At 43.8% G+C, this 19,793-nt stretch overlaps 1 protein-coding gene across 1 annotated transcript in view; it reads right to left on the minus strand.

Moving 5' to 3' along the window:
* Nucleotides 1-19,793, minus strand: part of STAB2 (stabilin 2) — a 139,260-nt gene that overhangs the window by 23,659 nt on the left and 95,808 nt on the right. The window contains exons 43-57 of the mRNA XM_034778700.1: nucleotides 18,946-19,019; nucleotides 16,050-16,121; nucleotides 13,355-13,474; nucleotides 11,629-11,676; nucleotides 10,112-10,195; nucleotides 9,861-10,007; nucleotides 9,304-9,444; nucleotides 8,904-8,963; nucleotides 7,924-8,100; nucleotides 7,735-7,827; nucleotides 6,566-6,712; nucleotides 5,191-5,247; nucleotides 3,929-4,052; nucleotides 2,224-2,373; nucleotides 235-339 (exon numbers count right to left, since the gene is read on the minus strand). Of these exons, the coding sequence (XP_034634591.1) occupies nucleotides 235-339; nucleotides 2,224-2,373; nucleotides 3,929-4,052; nucleotides 5,191-5,247; nucleotides 6,566-6,712; nucleotides 7,735-7,827; nucleotides 7,924-8,100; nucleotides 8,904-8,963; nucleotides 9,304-9,444; nucleotides 9,861-10,007; nucleotides 10,112-10,195; nucleotides 11,629-11,676; nucleotides 13,355-13,474; nucleotides 16,050-16,121; nucleotides 18,946-19,019 (1,599 nt within the window). The remainder of the gene's footprint in view (nucleotides 1-234; nucleotides 340-2,223; nucleotides 2,374-3,928; nucleotides 4,053-5,190; nucleotides 5,248-6,565; nucleotides 6,713-7,734; nucleotides 7,828-7,923; nucleotides 8,101-8,903; nucleotides 8,964-9,303; nucleotides 9,445-9,860; nucleotides 10,008-10,111; nucleotides 10,196-11,628; nucleotides 11,677-13,354; nucleotides 13,475-16,049; nucleotides 16,122-18,945; nucleotides 19,020-19,793) is intronic.

Consider the following 19,793-nt stretch of genomic DNA (forward strand, 5'->3'; position numbering starts at 1 on the left):
CGTGCAGATCATGGCATAGTGCAGCACAATATAATTTTCTTTAAAGTTTTCAATTTTCCTTGTATCAAAAGCAAAATACTCTCCTTCAACATTTATCCTGCACAAAGCAGGATTTCTGGTGTTATTAACCCTGTCTTGCTATGTCCACTGCATGAAAACAACTGATTCGATTAAACTTGCTGGGAGCACTGTAACCTATTGTTTTGCAACAGATTCTGGTGAGAAGATACACACCTAGTTTGGTTTCACAGAATCGACCAGTCCATCCAGTTTCACAGAAACACTGTCCTGATCCAGAGATTCCTTCATCACATTGCCCATGGGCCTTGCAGCCGCAGACTGTAAAAGGAATGTAGATTGATCACAGACAGAATGGTAATGAGAAAAGGAAAATTTTTCCCTAGAGCAATGTCACAAAACCACACAGGCCCCTGGCAGGAAGGGGTTAGTGGTCTGTAGGTGGAAACCAGGCTTAGCCTGCAACAACTGTCAGTTATATCAAACTTGGAGGGGGCGGGGCTCTCTAACCAGAGGGAATAAAGAGAGTTGGCAAGCTTGACAGTTGAGTTGCTCTGTCAGAGAGATCTCAGGCAGAGAGTATTTAAGGGGCGGAGCAGCCTGAATGAGGAGTCTTCTGAGCAGTCACACCTGGGAAGCAGGCTCAGGCTGGCCTTCATGTTGTCTGATTGTTCATTTGATTGTTAACAAGGTCAAAGCTGGGATTTGCCTCTACACAGGGTAGGTGGACTTTGTCTCCAAGCAGGTGTAAAAGTTACCTGCTCACACATATTCTTACCCTCAAAAATATCTCAGCCATTTTTCATGACTGTATAAAAGTGTCTGAATGGGGATGGTCTTTTTTATAATAGTAGGGGGATATTCCTCTACCCACATACCCCGAAACTTTAAGCACAAAGTATTTCTTCATTGAGTAGTAGATCTTTCTTTGTGGAAATACCAAGCAACAGAGCTGGTCTCTCATGAAGAATCTTTATTATTGATAGTTCTTTATGTGTTTTGCTATTTAATGGCGTTTTGGCTCTGCTGACCCACCCCTCTGCCAGGAATGTTTTTTGTGTATGTGGGAAAGTAATGGCATGGGATTTGGCTTATAAGCAGGTCTGATTGTATGGGTGAAATTCTGGACCCACAGAAGTCAGCAGCAAAACTTCTAGTGGAGCCAGGATTTCACACTTTGCCTTTTGATTTGTGAAGGGTTTAACCTAGTCAATTAATGTTTAAATTTATATCAACAAATTAATTATGTATATTAAAAAAAAGAATATAGGGCCACAAGACCTTTTTGGCTTTTCTTTTAGTAAACATAACAGTTTGAGGTTCAGACTGATAGTTTATACAGTGCCATAAACATACACATTCCCATACAATAGATGTCAAATGGATAAACTTTGGGTAAGCATCAGAACTTTTGCATGCATAACCTAACCTTATAGGTTAGTGCTAGTTACAACAAAACTGTGTTGGACCGAAAACAGTAATTTAGGGTGAAAGAGTTAATACCCTGTCTCTTCTGCTATCTTTAGTCTCTCAATTAAAGCCTTTATGCTGAGAATAATTTTTTTTATCTAGGATGAAATTTACCCCTATGAAGATGCACAAAGCCAACGCACCTGGGAAGTCCCACTAAAACCGACAATTGCTTGATTATGTAGGAACTTTCGAGGCGCATAGGCCTTCGGTTGGCCCTCTCCACAAATTAATTTCCCCTCTTGTGTTACTCTCTTTTTCATATGATAAGTATAAAGTGTTGCCTTCAGTAGCCATGAGATATCCTTCTGATTTCTTGTATTTTATCAGTGTTTCCATTCTATTGTCTTATCTGTCGCCGGGGTTGGGAGACGGCTATATTTTAGTTAAAAAGGACTGTAGATCAAGCAAGAAGTGATGCCTCAACCTGCTTCATGCTACTGCAAAATGGAACTGTATAATTGATAGGAGGAGTGGGTGAAATTCACCCTAGAGCAGAGGGCCAACACAAACCTATGTAACTCTGAAGTCCCATGTAAGCCCCACCTTGTGTTGGCTCTCTGCATGGGAGTGATCTTCAACCAGTGTCTGGGCTACGGCAGCCACAGGCGGCATGTCAGTTGTGAAATGGAAGAGCAAAGAATATACATAATTTTTTTTTCTGCTTCAAAAATAAATATAGAAAAATGGTGTATTTGAATCAGATATTAATTCAGAAACAAGGCTGAAACATACGTTTACAGTCAGAGCCATATCTTCCAGGCAAACACAGCTCACATGAAGTCCCATTGAAGCCACTGTTGCATTTACACTCTCCGGTTCCTGAGTATTTGTCGTCACATGAACCATGATTATTACATGGGGTCTCTGGCCCTCCTGGGCAGGCTAGAAAGGATAAAATGCAGTGTCAGTTCTCTTCAGCTCTGCTTTGTATTTACAAGTTTGTTCGTTTTCTAAGAAAACTGGTTTTAGAAAATTTTTGAGCACAAAAATGTTAGTTTATAAATGTGTTCCTAAATCCCTTAGGTGCTTTTGAAAATCCCCCACATACACACTTAGTGGACCACAGTGGATTCATACAACCTCATTTACTTGAAGGATGTAACCTGGCACCCACTCATTTAGACTGTTGGCCCCCAGGACTGCAATCAGATCCATGTGGATGAACCCCTGAGCCCATGCAGAGCTCTGGTGAAGTCAAAACCAACAATTGCTTGGGTTAAAACACGTTACATTTGGCAAGCATGTTGGTACAGCTGAGTGAAGGTTGGGAAGTTAGTTAGATGATACAATATCAGCCCTGGTAGTGATTCCCCTCAGCTGTTGTTTTCAAAGTCAATAAACAAGTTAAACTAACAGGGCCCCACAGTCCCCTTAGTGCTTAATGCTCTTTGAATTCATACCAGATACACATATGCTCATGCACTAGCTGTGAATTCTAGCACGTGTGTTTAATGCATTTTGATGTCAGTCTCCAGAAGTTGACACATGATATGGTTCTCGCATCTTTTGTATTTTTTCAAATGGTTGAAATGTGTCTCCATGCAATGTCATAACAAAGCAATATATACTCTTTATAGCATTAATTTTACTCTTTATCAACATGGAGTTTACAAATTGCTAACATAAAAAAAGAACCTTTTTGAGCATATTTAAGTTATTTGAAGTGGAAAATAATAATAATAGTGTTACTTATGCATGCACGAACTCTCACTGCAGTATTACCCTGTTTTACAAAGAGGGAACACAAGACAGAGAGAGGTTATCCGTGGTCTTAGAGCAAATCTCTGTCAGAGCTGAGATTACATCTAAGCAGCTCTTGTTTCTTAGTCAGCACACTAGTATACTCAGTACCATGAAGCCTGTCATGACTCATGCATAGCAATGATTGCAGGATTTTATTCAATATTCCTTTTAAACAATTAAATATAATCATAGAATCGTAGGATTGGAAGGGACCTCGAGTGGTCATCGAGTCTAGTCCCCTGCACTCATGGCAGGACTAAGGATACGTCCAGACTACCTGCCGAATCGGTGGGTAGTAATCGATCTATCGCGGATCGATATATCGCGTCTCATCTAGACGCAATATATCGATCCCCGAACGCGCTCCCGTCGACTCCGGAACTCCACCAGGGCAAGCGGCGGTAGCGGAGTCAATGGGGGAGCCGCGGCCGTCGATCCCGCGCTGTGAGGACCCGAGGTAAATCAAAATAAAATACGTCGACTTCAGCTATGCTATTCCTGTAGCTGAAGTTGCATATCTTGCATCGACCCCTGCCCCCAGTGTGGACCAGCCCTAAGTATTATCTAGCCCATCCCTGACAGGTGTTTGTCTAACCTGCTCTTAAGACTCTCCAATAATGAATTGCCTTGTCACCTTGTGGTGTCAGGCAGCTATTCCCAGAGAGATCTCAAAGGTTAATCAGGGCAATCCTACCTTGGCAGTCTCGCCCATAGTAGCCTTGACAGCACTTTGCAATCCAGACAACCATCGTACAATCCTGGCGACAGCCATCTAAGCTCCTGCCATAGAATTGGTAAGTACACTTCTGTATCCCTCCCTAAACGTTGCACAGAGGGATAAAAACACAGATGATTGAATGTTCTGTGGATTTATTTTTAACTCACTGTATTTTTTTTAATGTAGAGCTGATCAAATTGACAGCCCTGGAGATCGAAGTGATCTACCTACAGAAAAAGCAAAGCATAGGCAGTAGTGGGACAAGCTTCCCCCAATATGCTACAACCCTGATGTGACGAGACTAACTCTGAGGAAAGAGGTTAGTTCAGTCTTCCTGCCCATTTAATCTATGGCCTGTCTTCTGAGACAGCCAACAGGTAGCAATAAAGGGGGAGGACACATCAGAAGAGAGCTGGCACCACCTCATTCATTTCACATGAGCCATCAGATGGTGGCAAGTCACTACTGGCTTAGACTGGATTTGAACCAGTCACCTAGAAGAGAAAGGCCTATGGGCCAGAACCTCAGCTGATGTACACTGGCCCAGCTCCAATTAAACCAACTGCGTTAGGGCAATTTACACAAACAGAGGATCTGGCCTGTAATGTTTAGACTAGGATATTCAAGCCAGTTTGCTGCAGCTCTCATTGAAGATTAGGTAGATAGAAGCAGAGAAACTTGAGAAGAAAGAGTATGCCAGTCTAAACTCTTTCTTTTTAATCACTAAAATGTTTGTAGATGAATTTAGTGCTGGTAAATGGTTAGGGTTCCTACAGTAGCAGATGCCAGACAGAATGCTGACAATGCACTTTGACCCTGCCACTCTCCTCTAGCTTGTAGGTCCACTCTGCTCACTATAACACAACCTGCCACATGTATAGAAGCATCAAGTGGTTTTTTGGTGTGCAGTATGTGCTAGGGTGAGACCACCAAACTCTGTCACTTCTGACCTAATAGGATTTGATCATAATTCTTAATGGGGAAAGGCTGATATGACAGCGCCTAATTCAGAACCCATTGAAGCCAATGGAAGCATTCACTTTGTCTTCAGTAGTTTTGCATCCGATCTATAACCCTCTACCGACTTCAGTAGGATTGGGGTTTTATTGTTCCATTTAAACAAGTGATTTCATTGTTCACAGCTCTACTGTTCTTTGAAAGTGTGTGTTATTTTTAGTTTATTATTGTGCAGTGCACAGAAGCCTGACAATTAGACTGCCTTAAAAAGGTACTATTACCTTCGGTTTAGTCGCTGTAGGGCATTTAGGATTATTGTAACAGCCAACACAATCCCCCTGTTGTAGAAAGGGAAAAACATATTTAAAAATAGGAACAACAAAAAGCTGTTTGAAAGCACCAGAAAAGTGTCTACTTTTATATAAGCAGTTAAAATTAATGACCAGAGACAAATACCTTTAAAATATCCAATTTCATTACTCCTAATATAGATTATAGGAGTTTTCCAAAAGAGATAACAGAGGGGAAATGGTAAAGGAAAATGACAACAAAATAGGTACATTAATTTAACTAAATGAAAGAGAAATGAAATTTCACAGTAGAATAGTTCTGGAAGTGCAAATTTGCTACTAAGCTAAATAGGTAAGAGAGGGAGATGTATTTATCTATTTGTACATAGGCCTACATTTGCAAAAGTGACAATGGATTTGGGGTGTCTCCGATTTGGATGTCCAAACTGAGATGCTTTAAGAGACCTGATTTCAGGAAGTGCTGGGGACGCACCCTAAGCAATCCCCTTTAAGGTGACTCAAGTTGAGGACTCAAAACCACTAGTGGCTTTTTGGCCATATTGTATTTCTCTTTCTCTTTAGAAACTGATATGGCCCTCATCAACATAGTAAATGAGCACCTTGTGCATATGAGAGTATCTAGTTAGAGATATTTATACAAAGAGCACAAGCATCCACAGACATACCAGTTAGGATAAAAATAAGCACTAACAAGCCTCCTGCTTATAGGGATCACCATATAGGGACAGGAAAAAAAATCCCCTCTGTGCTATGATAATACACATGTAGATGTATTATAATAGGCTTTTACATGTTCCTTTGAAGGCATACAGCATTAGCCAGTGTTAGATTAGATGGATGATTGCTTTAACCCTACATCTAACTCAGAAAGTAATAACATCATCCTCTTATAGGTGGTAACTTTATTTGACCCTCTCAACATGCATTATTCAAAAGGGTCCAAAGAGAATTAATTTCTGCACTCTGTTCAGAGTCATATTTGTCCAAAAAGGGTTTGTCTAGACTAGGAGAAGTGGCTGAAATGAGGTCAGGGTTAGCTAACATGTTTCAGCTAATCCCAACCTAACTTTGACCTTTTCCTTATCGTAGTTGCAGGTGGACCTTAGTGTATCTTTTAGGCACCATACTTCACCTTTCACTTTATTTTAGTTAGTCACGGTCCACCCGAGGCTTCCCACCAGACAAACCCAAAGTAGCACTTTAAACAGAGTTTCAGCCCTGGAGTCAAATCCTGACTGTATTGGAATCAGTGGGAGGTTAGCCATTGACTTCAGTGGAGCCTGGCTTTGGCCTACAGTTCACATCTCCCCAAGGATCACAAAACTGAACTGAAGGACTGACTGACCGTGAAATCTGCAGTGATAAAATTGTCACATCGCCCGCCAAGGGTGGGGTCCATTAACATGCAGTCAATCCCGTAAGCGATGCCACCATCAAACTCCAGGTGCCGCTGCACTATCCTACACCTCCTGTCATTCAGAAAGAGGTCACCCTGAGAGAGAGGCAAGAAGATAATCACACAAAATAAGGAGCCTGCTTCACTGGATGCTTGGTTCAGTCTATGTGCAGTTCCTGTTCAGGAATTAGTAAGAATATAAATCTTTCTTTGAAGTCAGTTCTCTCTCTTACAAAGTAAAAATTGCTTATCATTTCCAGATAGGATAACAGCATTTCCCACTGGGCTTATGCATGCAAACCCCTGTCTCTAAGGGGGGAGGGGTCCCAGTTTGCCATGCCCCCCAGTTAGATGCCAAAAGGAATGGTGGACAGATGCCATTACCCATGAAGCCCCTCCCCCACAAGAGTATGCTCCCTCATAACAGTCACAGTGTCTCTTATTCAGTGTATTTACATATAAGGCCAAATGTTCAGAAACAGCTACCTGCAAAGTCACTGCACCTGAGTGCAAACAGGTGATCACACACACAAACCATGCAGTTTGCACAACTTATTTTGTGCAAGTTTGCATCTAGGCAATAATAATTTGCAGGTCCGTAGTTCTAAAATGTAGCCCATACTATACATTGTACACTTATGACTCTTCTCCCAGAGTCAACTTCACTTTGTGGGAGCTCATTTTATATTTTGATGTGTTACATGCTAAGGCCCACATCCTCAAAGGTATGTAGGGACCTAACTCCCATTGAACTCAGCTACATTTGAGGAACTGGGCCTGAGGTATACCTCTTTTGAGGTATGTGCCAGCCAGTTATTTAGAGAGACTATTACCTTATGATAAAGAAAATTATTCTTCAATAAGCCACCTTACCTGAAGGCAAATCACAAACCTGTGGATCTGTTTCCTAAGCCACTGCCCTCCACTGGGATATGCTAATGGAGACCACTGTGCATATGTGGAGCACCATTAATTCCTGTGTCGCTAATTCCTTAAGGGGGCTCTACATAGGCATAGAGGGGTTTGCACTAGTGGTTCCCAATGTAGTATCAAGGCTTATGTTATTAAATAGTACATTCCGTGAGGATTCCCAATGTGCTGGTATGTTAAACACTTACAATAGAGTTGTTGTTATCCCCACATTTTACACTGAGATCAGAACCTTGAAGGGTCTTCAGAGAATTGGAGCTGGGGAGCTCACAGGCTAAAATCTGTGAAAGAAATACACAGAGTGGGAAGATTTGGTGTTGGAGAACAGAGTTTTAGCAATGCTTCTTCTAAACAAATCAGGAAATGTTTGGAAGCACCTTAGCATCTCTGATGACATGGAATCTCAGATATTGCACCAGTTTGTCCTTGTTAGATTTTTTAAACAGGAAATCCTGCTGTTCCTTAGGAAGAGCTCTGAGAGCTTCATCGGTCGGCCAGAACAAGGTGACTGGTTTATGAAGAGGATCATTGATTACACTCATCAAACCGGCATTCTGCAACATAGAAAAAATGAGACTGATTTTTTTTCTTCCTGTAAAATTACACTGTAAAGGATAAACTCTTAGAAACATGTACTGTAGCTAGGAGTGAATTGGCCCAGCAGTGAGGATGCTGAATGCATCATAGCCTTCCTAGTAAATGGCCTGTATTTTTGCCTTCCTGGGCACAAAGCCAAGATTTTAAAAAGCGGGTGTCTAAATTTAGGTTTTGAAGTCTATTCTGAAGCTGATTTTCAAAAGTGCTGAGCACCCAGCAACTCTTATTAAGGAACAGGCCACTTATTTAGATGCCTAGCTCTGAGCTTAGGAGCCCATTTTTACAAATCTGGGCCAAAAAGTTTTAGCACACAAGGTGGATTAAAGAGCAGGGAGGGGATGGATCGTATGGACCCATGAGTGCTCAGACCTGCCTGCCATTCTCCCGTGTGGAAGGTGAGAGAACTGGTTGCGGGGGCTGCTCCATAGCTTGTAGGGAGGGAGCCTGTGCCCAGGGCCGGCACAACCCATTAGGCGACCTAGGCGGTCACCTAGGGCGCTAACATTTGGGGGGCGGCGACTGCGGTGGCCGGACCTTCGGCCGACCCAGTCGTCGTCAGCATTTTGGGGTCGGGACCTTCCGCCGCCTCTGTTGGGGGCGGCATTTTGGGGGCGGGACCTTCCACCGCCTAGGACAGCAAAAAAGCTGGCGGTGCTCCTGCCTGTGCCCCATTCCACACTGTACACAGCCCCATCACTCAGGCTGTGTGCCAATTTCACAAAACTGTGCCAAATCGTCATGGCCTCCTGGATTCTCTTACCTCCAGCAAGTTGCTGAACATGATGTATCCTTGTTTGGCTGCAACCATTTTAAGGCTTTCCTAGAAAGATACGAGTATTAAATGGGCTTACTTGTCTGGGAAATAAATTGGATATTTGGCATGTTTGAACTTGTAGTTCACTTGTCACTGTGAAATCAAAGCCACCTTAAAGGTCTTATTTTAGATGCTCCCTTTACAAAGCAGAACATCTTTAATATACATTTAATGTATGAATGATTTTAATGAATTTTAAATATACCACAATGTAAAACTATGCTAATGATTCAGTGTAGGGGCTTTATAATGCCAATGCTTTTGTTGTAACTACTATGCCAAATGGTAATTGGCAAGAAACATTCCGGATTATACTGGTAGAATGCTACAGGAATGAGGTACGTACCCGCTCAGTGCCCGATTCCTTCTTAGGGAAATCCTGCATGTGTTGTGGAAGTAGGATTTTATCTATGATGTGTATCACACCATTTGTGCTGACAGTGTCGCTGGATATAATCTTAGCCTTGGTATTCAGATACACTGAATTCTGAAAAGGTAAACAAAAAAAGTATTTTCTATGGAAACGTGGAGCAGGGAAATGTTGAAATGAAAACTCTTTACCGTGAGAGGCCAACTCACTGTTTGCAATACATTTGCAACAAATAGGACTCCAGTTTTTAGGGCTTGATCCTGCAACTCTCAGCCACACAAGTAGTCCTACGAAAATCAATGGTGCTACCCATGTGAGTAAAGATTACTCACACAAGCAAGGACTGCAAGACTATGCCCTTAGCGGGGCAAATAGAAAGGGTGGCATTTGTGAAAATAATAAGCAATAGACCATTCTTATTTTAAATACTATTTATTATTTTTAGGAGGAAAAGGAACAATCTAATTTTAAAAACGACAAATGAAAATGGTCAGTTTATTATTCTAACAATTTTACCTTGGCTATCTTGTTACCTGTGAGAAAGTGACTTGGATGGGGTCCCCCTGGAGAGAGGTGACATTTGTAATTGTTGTCAGGTCATTATAGAGAAGTCCGGCACAGCCCACCATATGGTACCTAAGGATCTGGGGCATCACTCCGTTGACAATCCAATCTTTAATCTAGGGCAGGAATTGGAGGAGTTCAAAGGCAGGGACAGAATAACATACAAATCCAAAAGCTCTCAGCTGCCTCACCCAAAGTCCATTGCCTTTTTCTTACTTACTTTTGGTTCACTGTTAAATGCTTCTTTAGTGGGTGCAAACACAGTGAAAGGACCAGAACCTGCAATATCTTTGAGAGCAAGGGCCTGGAAAGTTTAAAAAGAACAACGCAAAAATAATTCATTAATGCACATAGTGTCATACACTGGGCAGAATTAGACTGGATCCCATACAGGGAACCAGGCCCCATACTGTAGGCAGGGCGTCTAGATTGATCTCTGTGGCTGCCCACAGCCCTGTTCCTTGATGCCATCTGCCTCACATTGAATTCCCTTCTCCCATCCCACCACAAGTAATGTAAGACTGAGGGAAACACTCTGTTGCCATGGGGAAAATCCCCTCCCAACTCCTTCAGTCTTACAGGATTTAAAGAGTTCTCTCTGCAAGATTTGCCTCTCCATACTCTCCCCAGCTTCCTCTGCTGCTACTTAAGGGCACAGAGCTCTCCTTCTCTCGCTCATGTGCTGCCTTCCTTTATAACAATGGACAAGTAGTGCTTGAAAGTAAGAGAGAAAGCTGCTCTCAGCAGCGATTAATATGGAAGCGGAACGATTACAAGCTTTCCTTTCATCTTGAAGGAACCCAAAGTGTTTTCATATTCACATATATACACCTCTGCTCCGATATAACGCGACCCAATATAACACGAATTTGGATATAACACAGTAAAACAGTGCTCCGGAGGAGCGGGGCTGCGTGCTCCGGTGGATCAAAGCAAGTTCGATATAATGCGGTTTCGCTTATAACGCGGTAAGATTTTTTTGTCCTCCTGAGGACAGCGTTATATCGGGGTAGAGGTGTGTATATATATATCCATATACTTACGTATAATCTTATGGTTAGAAACCTACAGCCCATTGCTGTAGGTGTTGCACAAACATATAGCAAGAGAGAATCCCTGTACAGAAACACTTACAATCTAAAGGATGAAGGGGAAACAAAGACACAGAAACTATTCCAAGGACACAGAGGAGAGCTGGGACTAGAACTCTGGTCTCCTGGTCTAGTGCCCTATCCATTGTTCCACACTGTCTCACTACCTATGTCTACACCAAGGAATCACCGTCCTCTGAAATGTAGTCAGAACTGCGGGAGGCACAGAGCTGCTGTTTAGAAGCACCCAGCCACATCCTGCAACATTTTAGAGAGGCGGTGAAAAATACCATGTAAAATGCAATGGGAACTAGATCAACAGAATGTAGTTGCCCACATCAGAATTTGGAAAAAAGTGCCATGGGATCTCTGTTTATGGATGGGAAGGGCTTCAGTTTTGGGTCTGATCTGAAGGACACCGGTGCATAGTCCCACCAGTCTCAAAGCCATACCAGGGAATTGTAGCAGTACTGACTCAGAGGAAAAAGTGCCATTTACTGAATAACTAGCACCACTACATGCAACATTCTAGTTTTCTGTGAAGGTCTCCTATATAAGTAATAATTGACAATTTCCAGTCCTGATTACCTTGTGAGATCAGGGCTAGAGATGCTGTGGCACAAAAAACATTCAAGAATTTTCTTACCTTTAGATGGAAATAAAAATCAGTAGTATTGGAATCCTTAAGAAGCTCCTGCAACCAAGAAGAACAGCATTTTTATACTGAATTGTGTGAATTTAGAATTGTGTCTGAAGAAATATTAATGAGTGCCGCCCTCAGGGAATGAACATGCCTGGTGTTAGAAGGGGAACTTTTTGGTCTAGATGATACAGTAATTGCCTGCATTGGTACAGCTTGTCAGCTGACCTCTCACTGTAGCTCTTGTCTGGTTTTTGTATGTGTTATCTTGCCAGTCAATCAGAAAGCAGTTGTGAGAATCGAAGAATAGCAGCATTCATGTTCCTTGCAGTGCCAGCTAGGTGTCAGGTCACTCCGTTTCCTCATATTATAGTTCTAGTCTTATTATAGAGACCCAGAGAGACAAAACCAGGCCTCAACTGTCAATACTGAAGATTACAGCTTGTTGCGGAGCAGGCATTTTGCTGCTGCTGCACAAAGCACATGCTATATTGAAAGTTATATACAGAAACCAAACTTTACAAAAGTGACTAGTGATTCTGAGGACCTCACCTGAGACACTTCAGAGGGTCCTGATTTTCAGAAGGCAGGTCAGAACACTTTCTGAAAATCTGGTCCCTTTTAGGTGTCTCGGGTTGGGCCCCTCAAACGCACTAGTCTTTTTTGAAAATCTTGTCCAGAGGTAACACTTACGGGACTAGGGAGATAAATTTCTAAATGGCATTGAAGCGAGCACACGAGGAATTCTGCATGCAGTTCTGGGCTTTATGCAACAGAAATTTGTTAAACTGGGGAAAACCCAAAAGGCAAGCAAAACTGCAGAAAGGTCTAGGAGAGGTTAAGAGAAATGAACATATACAACCTAGAGACCAATAACTAAGAAGAGACATAACCATTCCTCCATGTCTTTGGAGAAGTAATAAAAAGTAAGGGAGGGAATTATTCAGATATCATCTTCAGGACAATCCTTGTTTAAAGGGTAATAATCAGGTCCTGGGCTAGGGGCTGAAGAGTTAATAGGCTATAAACTCTGAGGTCTTTCTGGAAATCTTTTCCTCCCTTTCAGTTCTGGCCCTTCTATCGTCTGTGCAAGAAGGGAAGGAGACAGCTGTGCACTCTCCAGGGTGCAGGTTTTAATATTCTGCCTGGCCTTCATATGAACTGTATGAAGGAGCAGACGGCTCCTTGCACCTCTTTCCCCTTCCACCGTTCTCCATGAAGGGCCAAGCAGAATCTGGCCCTTTCAGAAGCACCAAGCACCTGAAGCTCCTGGTCACTTCAGTTGGAGAAGTGGGTGCTCAGCACCTCTGAAAACGAAGCCATCCTACGTTTCTCAGATTGGACACCCAAAGCCCGAGTATCCAAAATTAGTGGGCACTTTGGAAAATTTAGTCCTATATGATTTATACTGAAATTCATTGGCAAAAGAGAGACTAGAACTCACAAATTCCCCAGCCCTAGTCCCATGCCTATGCCACTGTTTCTTAACAAGCTACCTGATGTGCAGCAGCTGTTGCTCTTTAAAAGGTGCCACTTCTCCCTTAGATAAATAGATACATTTACTTCAGCATTTGCAGTATTTCCTATAGCTACTGCAGGACATACCTAGGAAATACTTGGGTAGCGGTACCTATTTCTCTATGCAAAACTGGCATGGTTTTAAGAGTGGCCACTGTTTTACATAACTCTTTGAAAAATATTCAATAACAGTGAACACACATAAATGTTTTACCTGGTAAATGTTGCCTCGGCATTTAAATCCATCCCCAATGTAATCAGGTTTGCAGGTGCAGGTCCTCTCTGTCAGCTCGGTGTCATTACAGATTGCAGATTCACTGCAGCCACCGTTATTCTTGTAAGATTAGCAACATCAAACAAAATCAAATTAGTGGGTGTATTTGTGTTTACAAAACAATTTCAATTCATTTGCTCAAACTTCCAACAGAGGGAAATATTCTCTTTCTTATAAATAGTAAAGAAGCAGTCAAGATTAATGTAAAGATAGTTATTGACACTTAAAGCAAAGCACAGTGCCAGTTTCTTTAACAGTCATTCGCTAGCTCCTCAGTTCAGTGTGATGTAACTGGCTATTGTATACTGCTACCCAAAAGATTTCCATGCAGGCCTCATCATGGACTCCTGGGCTATGATCCTGAGCTGCACTTCTTAGGAGGTACATCCTGAGAGGAGAAGGAACCAAAAGTGGCTCTGGGATTCTGGGTTGCAGAAGCTACTCTAGTTTACTCCTTAGGTGTCTGGTAGCCCAGAATAGCTGGAGCACAGAACTGCCACACTTGTCTTTCCCTCAACTCATTCCTGTCTCCCCTCTTCCCCACCTCCATTTGGGAGGGAAGAGGCATAGGTCTCTTAATTTGGCTTTCCATGTCCTGGGAACTCCCTTTGTTAGGGGAATTCCCCAGAGGAGAGATCTGGCTGCTCCCTGCCTGTTACACTCACTGAGCCAGCCCAGAATTGGTGCCAATGTGATAATCAGACTGCAAACTGGTTTACTTGTGGACAAGGGGAAACGTCTCCTCATGACAAACCAGGGAATGCTGCCAAATGAAAAATGTAGCTCATTTTCTTTTCACACGCTCATTGCTAAAACTCAGATGCCAGTCACATGGGAGCGCACTTCCACTTCGTCTGACCTCCCATTCTGAGTGGTATTGGGGGGTCCTTCTTGAACTACCACCGGGGGTCTGGTTGGGATGGGCTCTAGCATAGTTCTCACCCTATGCAGCGCGGTTTGGATTTGTGTGCTGTTTATTTGGGTAGATCTAGCTGGACTGTTGGACAGGGAATTGAGTTTATTCAGAGCTCTCTGTGTACCTTTGCCATGGAGCACTTGGCTATATTACAGTCAGATTAGCATGCTGCACAACGTTGACAAAAGCCAACCTTCTGTAAAAACATTCTTTTAACAGCATTGTAGCCAGTGAAGTGGAAGAGAAGCTGTCAGAATGAAGCTCACACAAAAACATACGCAGCAGCTCATAAATCTGAACAACATCCCCTCCCCCTGACTTTTAATTTACATTTCTTAACTATTCCATCTGGGCAACCTTTGAAAAAGAATCCAGTGACAGACTGTTGCCAGGTCAAGGGATGATGACTACTTGTCACGATTCTCTGGAGACAAAAGATCAATGTGTACAGGTCAGTGAAATGCGTCAGCCATCCTTAGCCTGGGATCACAGGGAGGCAGCTTTTGAATGTTGAGGGCTTTTCATCTGAGACCAATGAGCAAGTGCTTGTATGCATCAAAGGGCTCGATCCTACACTCCATATTTGGGCTCAAAGTGAATGGGAGTTTTGCCTGCGTCAGAAGTATGGGATTGGGCCCGCTGAGTAAAATTCAACCTTGTGCAGAGGGCCAGCACCAAGGCGCGGAGTCATATGGGAGCCAACTGGGGCCTAGAGCTTGTGCCAACTCTCTGCACATAATGAGTAGTTCCAAAGACAGAGGGTTTGGTTCTCCAATCCAGCTGAGCACAGGGTTGCGGTTCCCTGATTCCTCACACACAGGGAGAGCGCTAAATTACCTGAGGAAACTTACACCAGTGGAGGATCAAGCATAGCGGAGCTCTGCTCTACCATGCCTCCCACATCTCCCTGCCCTTCCACCCTGCTCCCAGAACACTCTCAACGTGCCCTCTTCTCCCCCTTACACTGAGGGATGCACCAGAGTTAACACCAGTGAAGAGTTCCACTGCACAGGGGGAATTCTCCACCTTCCATCTCACTACTTTAAGGCCACGTTGTGACATTTTCAGGCCAATTAGCAGACTGGAGAATCTGGCCCATAGTACGTTATCCTGGCAGCAGATGAGCTGCAGGAATGGAGTTGTGAGATTTGATTTGTCATCTTGGAATGATCAGTGAAACTGGCATCAGAGAAGAATTTTCGCACGTTATCATGGGAACCTGGCTATTTTATTTGGTCTTTCTTAGAAACTGCATTCACTTCTTCTAAAACCTTAGAAGCTTTTAGGTACTTCAGAAATGATGAGTAATTTATAGAATGGATTTTTAAATTTAAATAATTCCAGCAACACTGAAAAAGCTGTACAGAAATAATGAAAATTACTCCTTGCATTTAACCACAAAAAAACAGTATCTCCCCCAGGATTTGATTTAAGGCTGTTGTTTTTTTAAATCTTGTGCACAGCTTAACAACTAGATTGTTCCATATTTGGGCCCCAATTCAGCAAAACATCTAAGCATATGCTTAAAGTTTAGCACATGCTTAAGTGCTGTCACCTATACTTTAAGCATATGCTTACATGCTTTCCTGAATCAGGTCCAGATAGGCTACTCTACACATTTCTAAGCTAGTCTTTCATGCATACAAAACCAAAAGCATATTGGTGTTATATAAAAAAATGTAATGATGAGAATATACTTTCCTGTAAAATGATACTCACCGATAAACACAGGTTGATGTACGTGCACGTTTTACCATCTCCTGAATATCCTTTCAAACAATTACACACGGCCTACCAGGAGAAGAAAGGATCCATTTTAACACAGAAACATGTGGAATTTGGTTGTAGTACCTTTTGATTTTATTTACTTTTTATTGGCTATACTGAGCTGCATGGTAAAATGAGGAGAGAACAGAACGCAAAATCCCATTTTATCTTAATATCCATTTTGTAATTTTCCATTTCTCACACTACAAGCACATCATCTCTTTAGGGCAGATCCTCAGCTGATGCAAGGTGTCATAGCTCCATTATCCTTTCTCATTTCTCCTCTGCAACCCAGGGCATCAGAAATGGCCTCTCTTTATCTCACTCCCCACAGTTTAGCTCCTTTCAGATATCAGCTGAAAACACAACTCATCTCCCCCTCCTTTTAGCTGTATTATTCAAATCATTAAAGAAGCTGACCATGTTTTCAGAATAAAGAACCAGGACATTTTTGTGGGGACATTTTTGGGATGGTGAAATACTCCCACAAAAGCACTTTAACAAATGTGTCCTTGTGTCGCTACTGCCAGCGTCTTACTCAGCAGTGTCCCGTGCATGTTTCAGTGTAGTTACACCGGGGTTATGCTTTTTGATACTCGCAATTATCACACAGCTGGAAGGTTACCATGGCTAAAGGAAATTACTTATTCTCTCTTTAAAGGTCAGACTTCATGCATGACAAGGTGGGGGAGGTAATATCTTTTCTTGGACCAGGGCGTGTTGGTGAAAGAGACAAGCTTTTGATCTACACAGAGCTCTGCTTCAAGTCTTCTTCCAGACCTGAGGAAGAGCTCTGGGTAGCTCGAAAGCTTCTCTCTTTCACCAACAGGAGTTGGTCGAAGAAAAGCTATTACTTCCCCCACCTTGTCTCTCTAATATTCTGGGACTGACACGGCTACAACTACACTGCACACTTTATGCATGTCATTTTAGAATCTAGGACCATTTAACTACACTATGCTGATGCTGTCATTACTCTGCAGTTACTCTTTCAGAGGCAGCTGGTGCATCAGAAAGCAAAACTACCAAGCAATTGCAGTGTAATGACAGGACATTCAGTGTACCTGCATTCTAAAATACACTGGGGGAAGGACAAGCAATTCAGGCATATAGCTAGCCCTCTGGTTATAGGAGTTTGTAGAAATTTTATGAATCAAAAATAGTACTTTGTAAGGGTCAGTTGTGAGCCTTCTTGCACACCTGTACAGGGGAGAAAGGCAGTGTAAGGAGCCCCTTTGGGGAGGCTACCTGCATTGCCAGTGATTGCAGGGGAGAGGGCAGCCACTGCTGGGCTGTTACACCCCCCCCCCCCGTAAAGCTGGGTAGAGCTTTGGCACCATGCTCCCCTCACCCAATGTGCCATCCCATACATGAGAGCTGAGGCTGGACCTGTCCACATGGCTCTTGACCGGAGCTGGATATTTGGCCTAGCTACCCCTCTGTCCTGGTGGAGGGATGACCAGGCCACATCTGAGTGGTGCTGCAACCCCGTGTGCCTACTTGGTCCCCCTCCCTCCACCTTTGCAGTCGTCCTGCCGCTGCTGGGCACTGTGCACCCTCATCCCCTGGGGAGAAGAGGAGCAGGGGTCACCGGGAACTCCGAGTCCCCAGGAGGGTGGGAGGGTTGGATCCAGGCTTTTGGTGCTTCCTGGGGAAGTGGAGACGCAGAAGGGGGTGGGAGTCTGGTCTGGGAGCTCCCAGAACTGCCTGGTGCCCGGTGGCGATGGTGCTCTCCAGCCTGGCTGGCTCTCTGGGGAAGAGCTTGGGGTTAGGTGTGGGGTGAGGAGACCACAGGGTTGGGTGCAAGGGAAGAGCTTGGAGTTGGGGGGCAGGGCAATGTGTGTGGGGTGCGGGGGAAGAGAGTGGGTCTGAGTGTGGGACAGCAGGTGGGAACTGTGTGTTGAGCTGGGTGCAGTGGGGAGAGCTCAGAGCTGGGGTAGGGGCAATGTGAGGGGAAGAGCACAGGGCTGGGAGTGGGTGGCAAGAGGACAGTGTGTGTAGAGGTGGGTGCAGTGGGGAGAGCATGGATTGAGGTGCAGAGGCAGGGGAGGGAGAGCTCTGGGCTCCCTCCTTAGGGAAATTCTGGTTGCACCCCTGGCAGAGGCAAAGGGGAAGTAATCTGTGTCAGCAAAAGGGCTGATGCAGATTGCTCCAAGAGGGGAGTTAATGGGGAGCGGGAACCAGATTGTTATTCCCAGTCACTGCCTTTTTCTTGCCCTGCTCCTGGGGAAGCACAGCTATGCAGGCTGGATTGTAGAACTACCGTCCAGCCTATAGCGATTACAGTAAAGTATGCAAGTAGAAGGGTAGTAATAAGTACTTCAGTCAGAGCTAATCTTCTAGTCATGTGAAAGCAGTGGTAATTACCGGTGTAAAACTTACTGCACGTTGACTGCAGAGTTAATACATCCCTTGTTGTATCTGCTTATGCATGAATCTGTTATACACTGGGAGCAGAGCTGGTTGGAAAGTAGGGATTTTTCTGCAGAAAATGTTGACAGAAATGAAGAGAATTTCATTTTCAACCCTCCCTCCCCCCAAAAAAGTTTTCAGCTGAAAACTTTGAAAAAATGAAAAAACTAGGGCCAAAAAACAAACAAAAAAAATGGTTTTGGCCAACATTTTTTGGGTTTTGGTCAACATTTTCCAGGTTTTTGGTTTCTAAAGAAAATTGAAAAATACTGAGGAAAGCAAACACTTCCCACACATTTTGTTTAGTTGAAAACCCAATTTGCTGTCCAAAAGAAGAAAAGAACAGAGAAAAAAAAGTCCAGCTGGAAATTTTTCAGCCAGCCCTACTCGGAGTGACCACATTAGGTCTTTTTAACTGTGACGACACATTACTTACCTGGTTGGGTCCAGTCTGAGTGCATTCCGCATTTCTATCACATCCACCGTTGTTCTCTAAGCAAGGGTTGATTTCTTTATAAAAAAAACCAATTGGAGAAAACTCAGTGATTTACAAGTTCTCACTTCATTGATTAGCTAAAGTAACATGTACTAGGAATGCAGGCTTGTGACAAATGCATAAGTGCCAACTCCATGGGTGCTCCAGGGGAGCACCCCCAGGAAAAACATGGGCAGCCCCCCTATCAACCCCTCTCCCTCCCCTCAGTGCCTCCTGCCTGCTGGCAGGCGCCGCCTATCAGCACCTCCCGCTCCCTCCCAGCACCTACTACCTGACGTGATCAGCTGTTTCATGGCATGCAGGAGGCACTGGGGAGGATGGGGGGAGGAGCAAGGGCGCAGTGCACTTGGGGAAGGGGGTGGAACTGGGTGGGGAATAGGCGGGGCAGAAAGAGGTGGGGTGGGGGTGGGAAGAAGCAGGGTGGGGGTGGGGCATTGGGGGAAGGGGTGGAGTGGAGGTGGGGCCTGGGCGGAGCTGGGGGGAGCACCCCCTCACAGATTAGAAACTCAGCACCTTTGGACAAATGTGATTCATTTAGACTGATTCTTATTGCTACCTAATGCCCTCCGTGTAAGTATTGTTCATCTTTCTCAGCACGAGCTGTAAACATGCAGACAATATTGCTTTTAGAATGGTTCACAGTGAAGTTTAATACAGTAAGGGCTTGTCTACACTTAAAAAGCTGGAGTGCTTCAGTGTAGACACTCTCTATGGTAACGGGAGGGTTCTCCCATCAGTGTAGGAAGGACTCCAGCTCCCCGATAGGTGGTAGCTATATTGACAGGAGA

Source organism: Trachemys scripta, chromosome 1 (genome assembly GCF_013100865.1).
Source record: "Trachemys scripta elegans isolate TJP31775 chromosome 1, CAS_Tse_1.0, whole genome shotgun sequence".
Classification (NCBI taxonomy): domain Eukaryota; kingdom Metazoa; phylum Chordata; order Testudines; family Emydidae; genus Trachemys; species Trachemys scripta.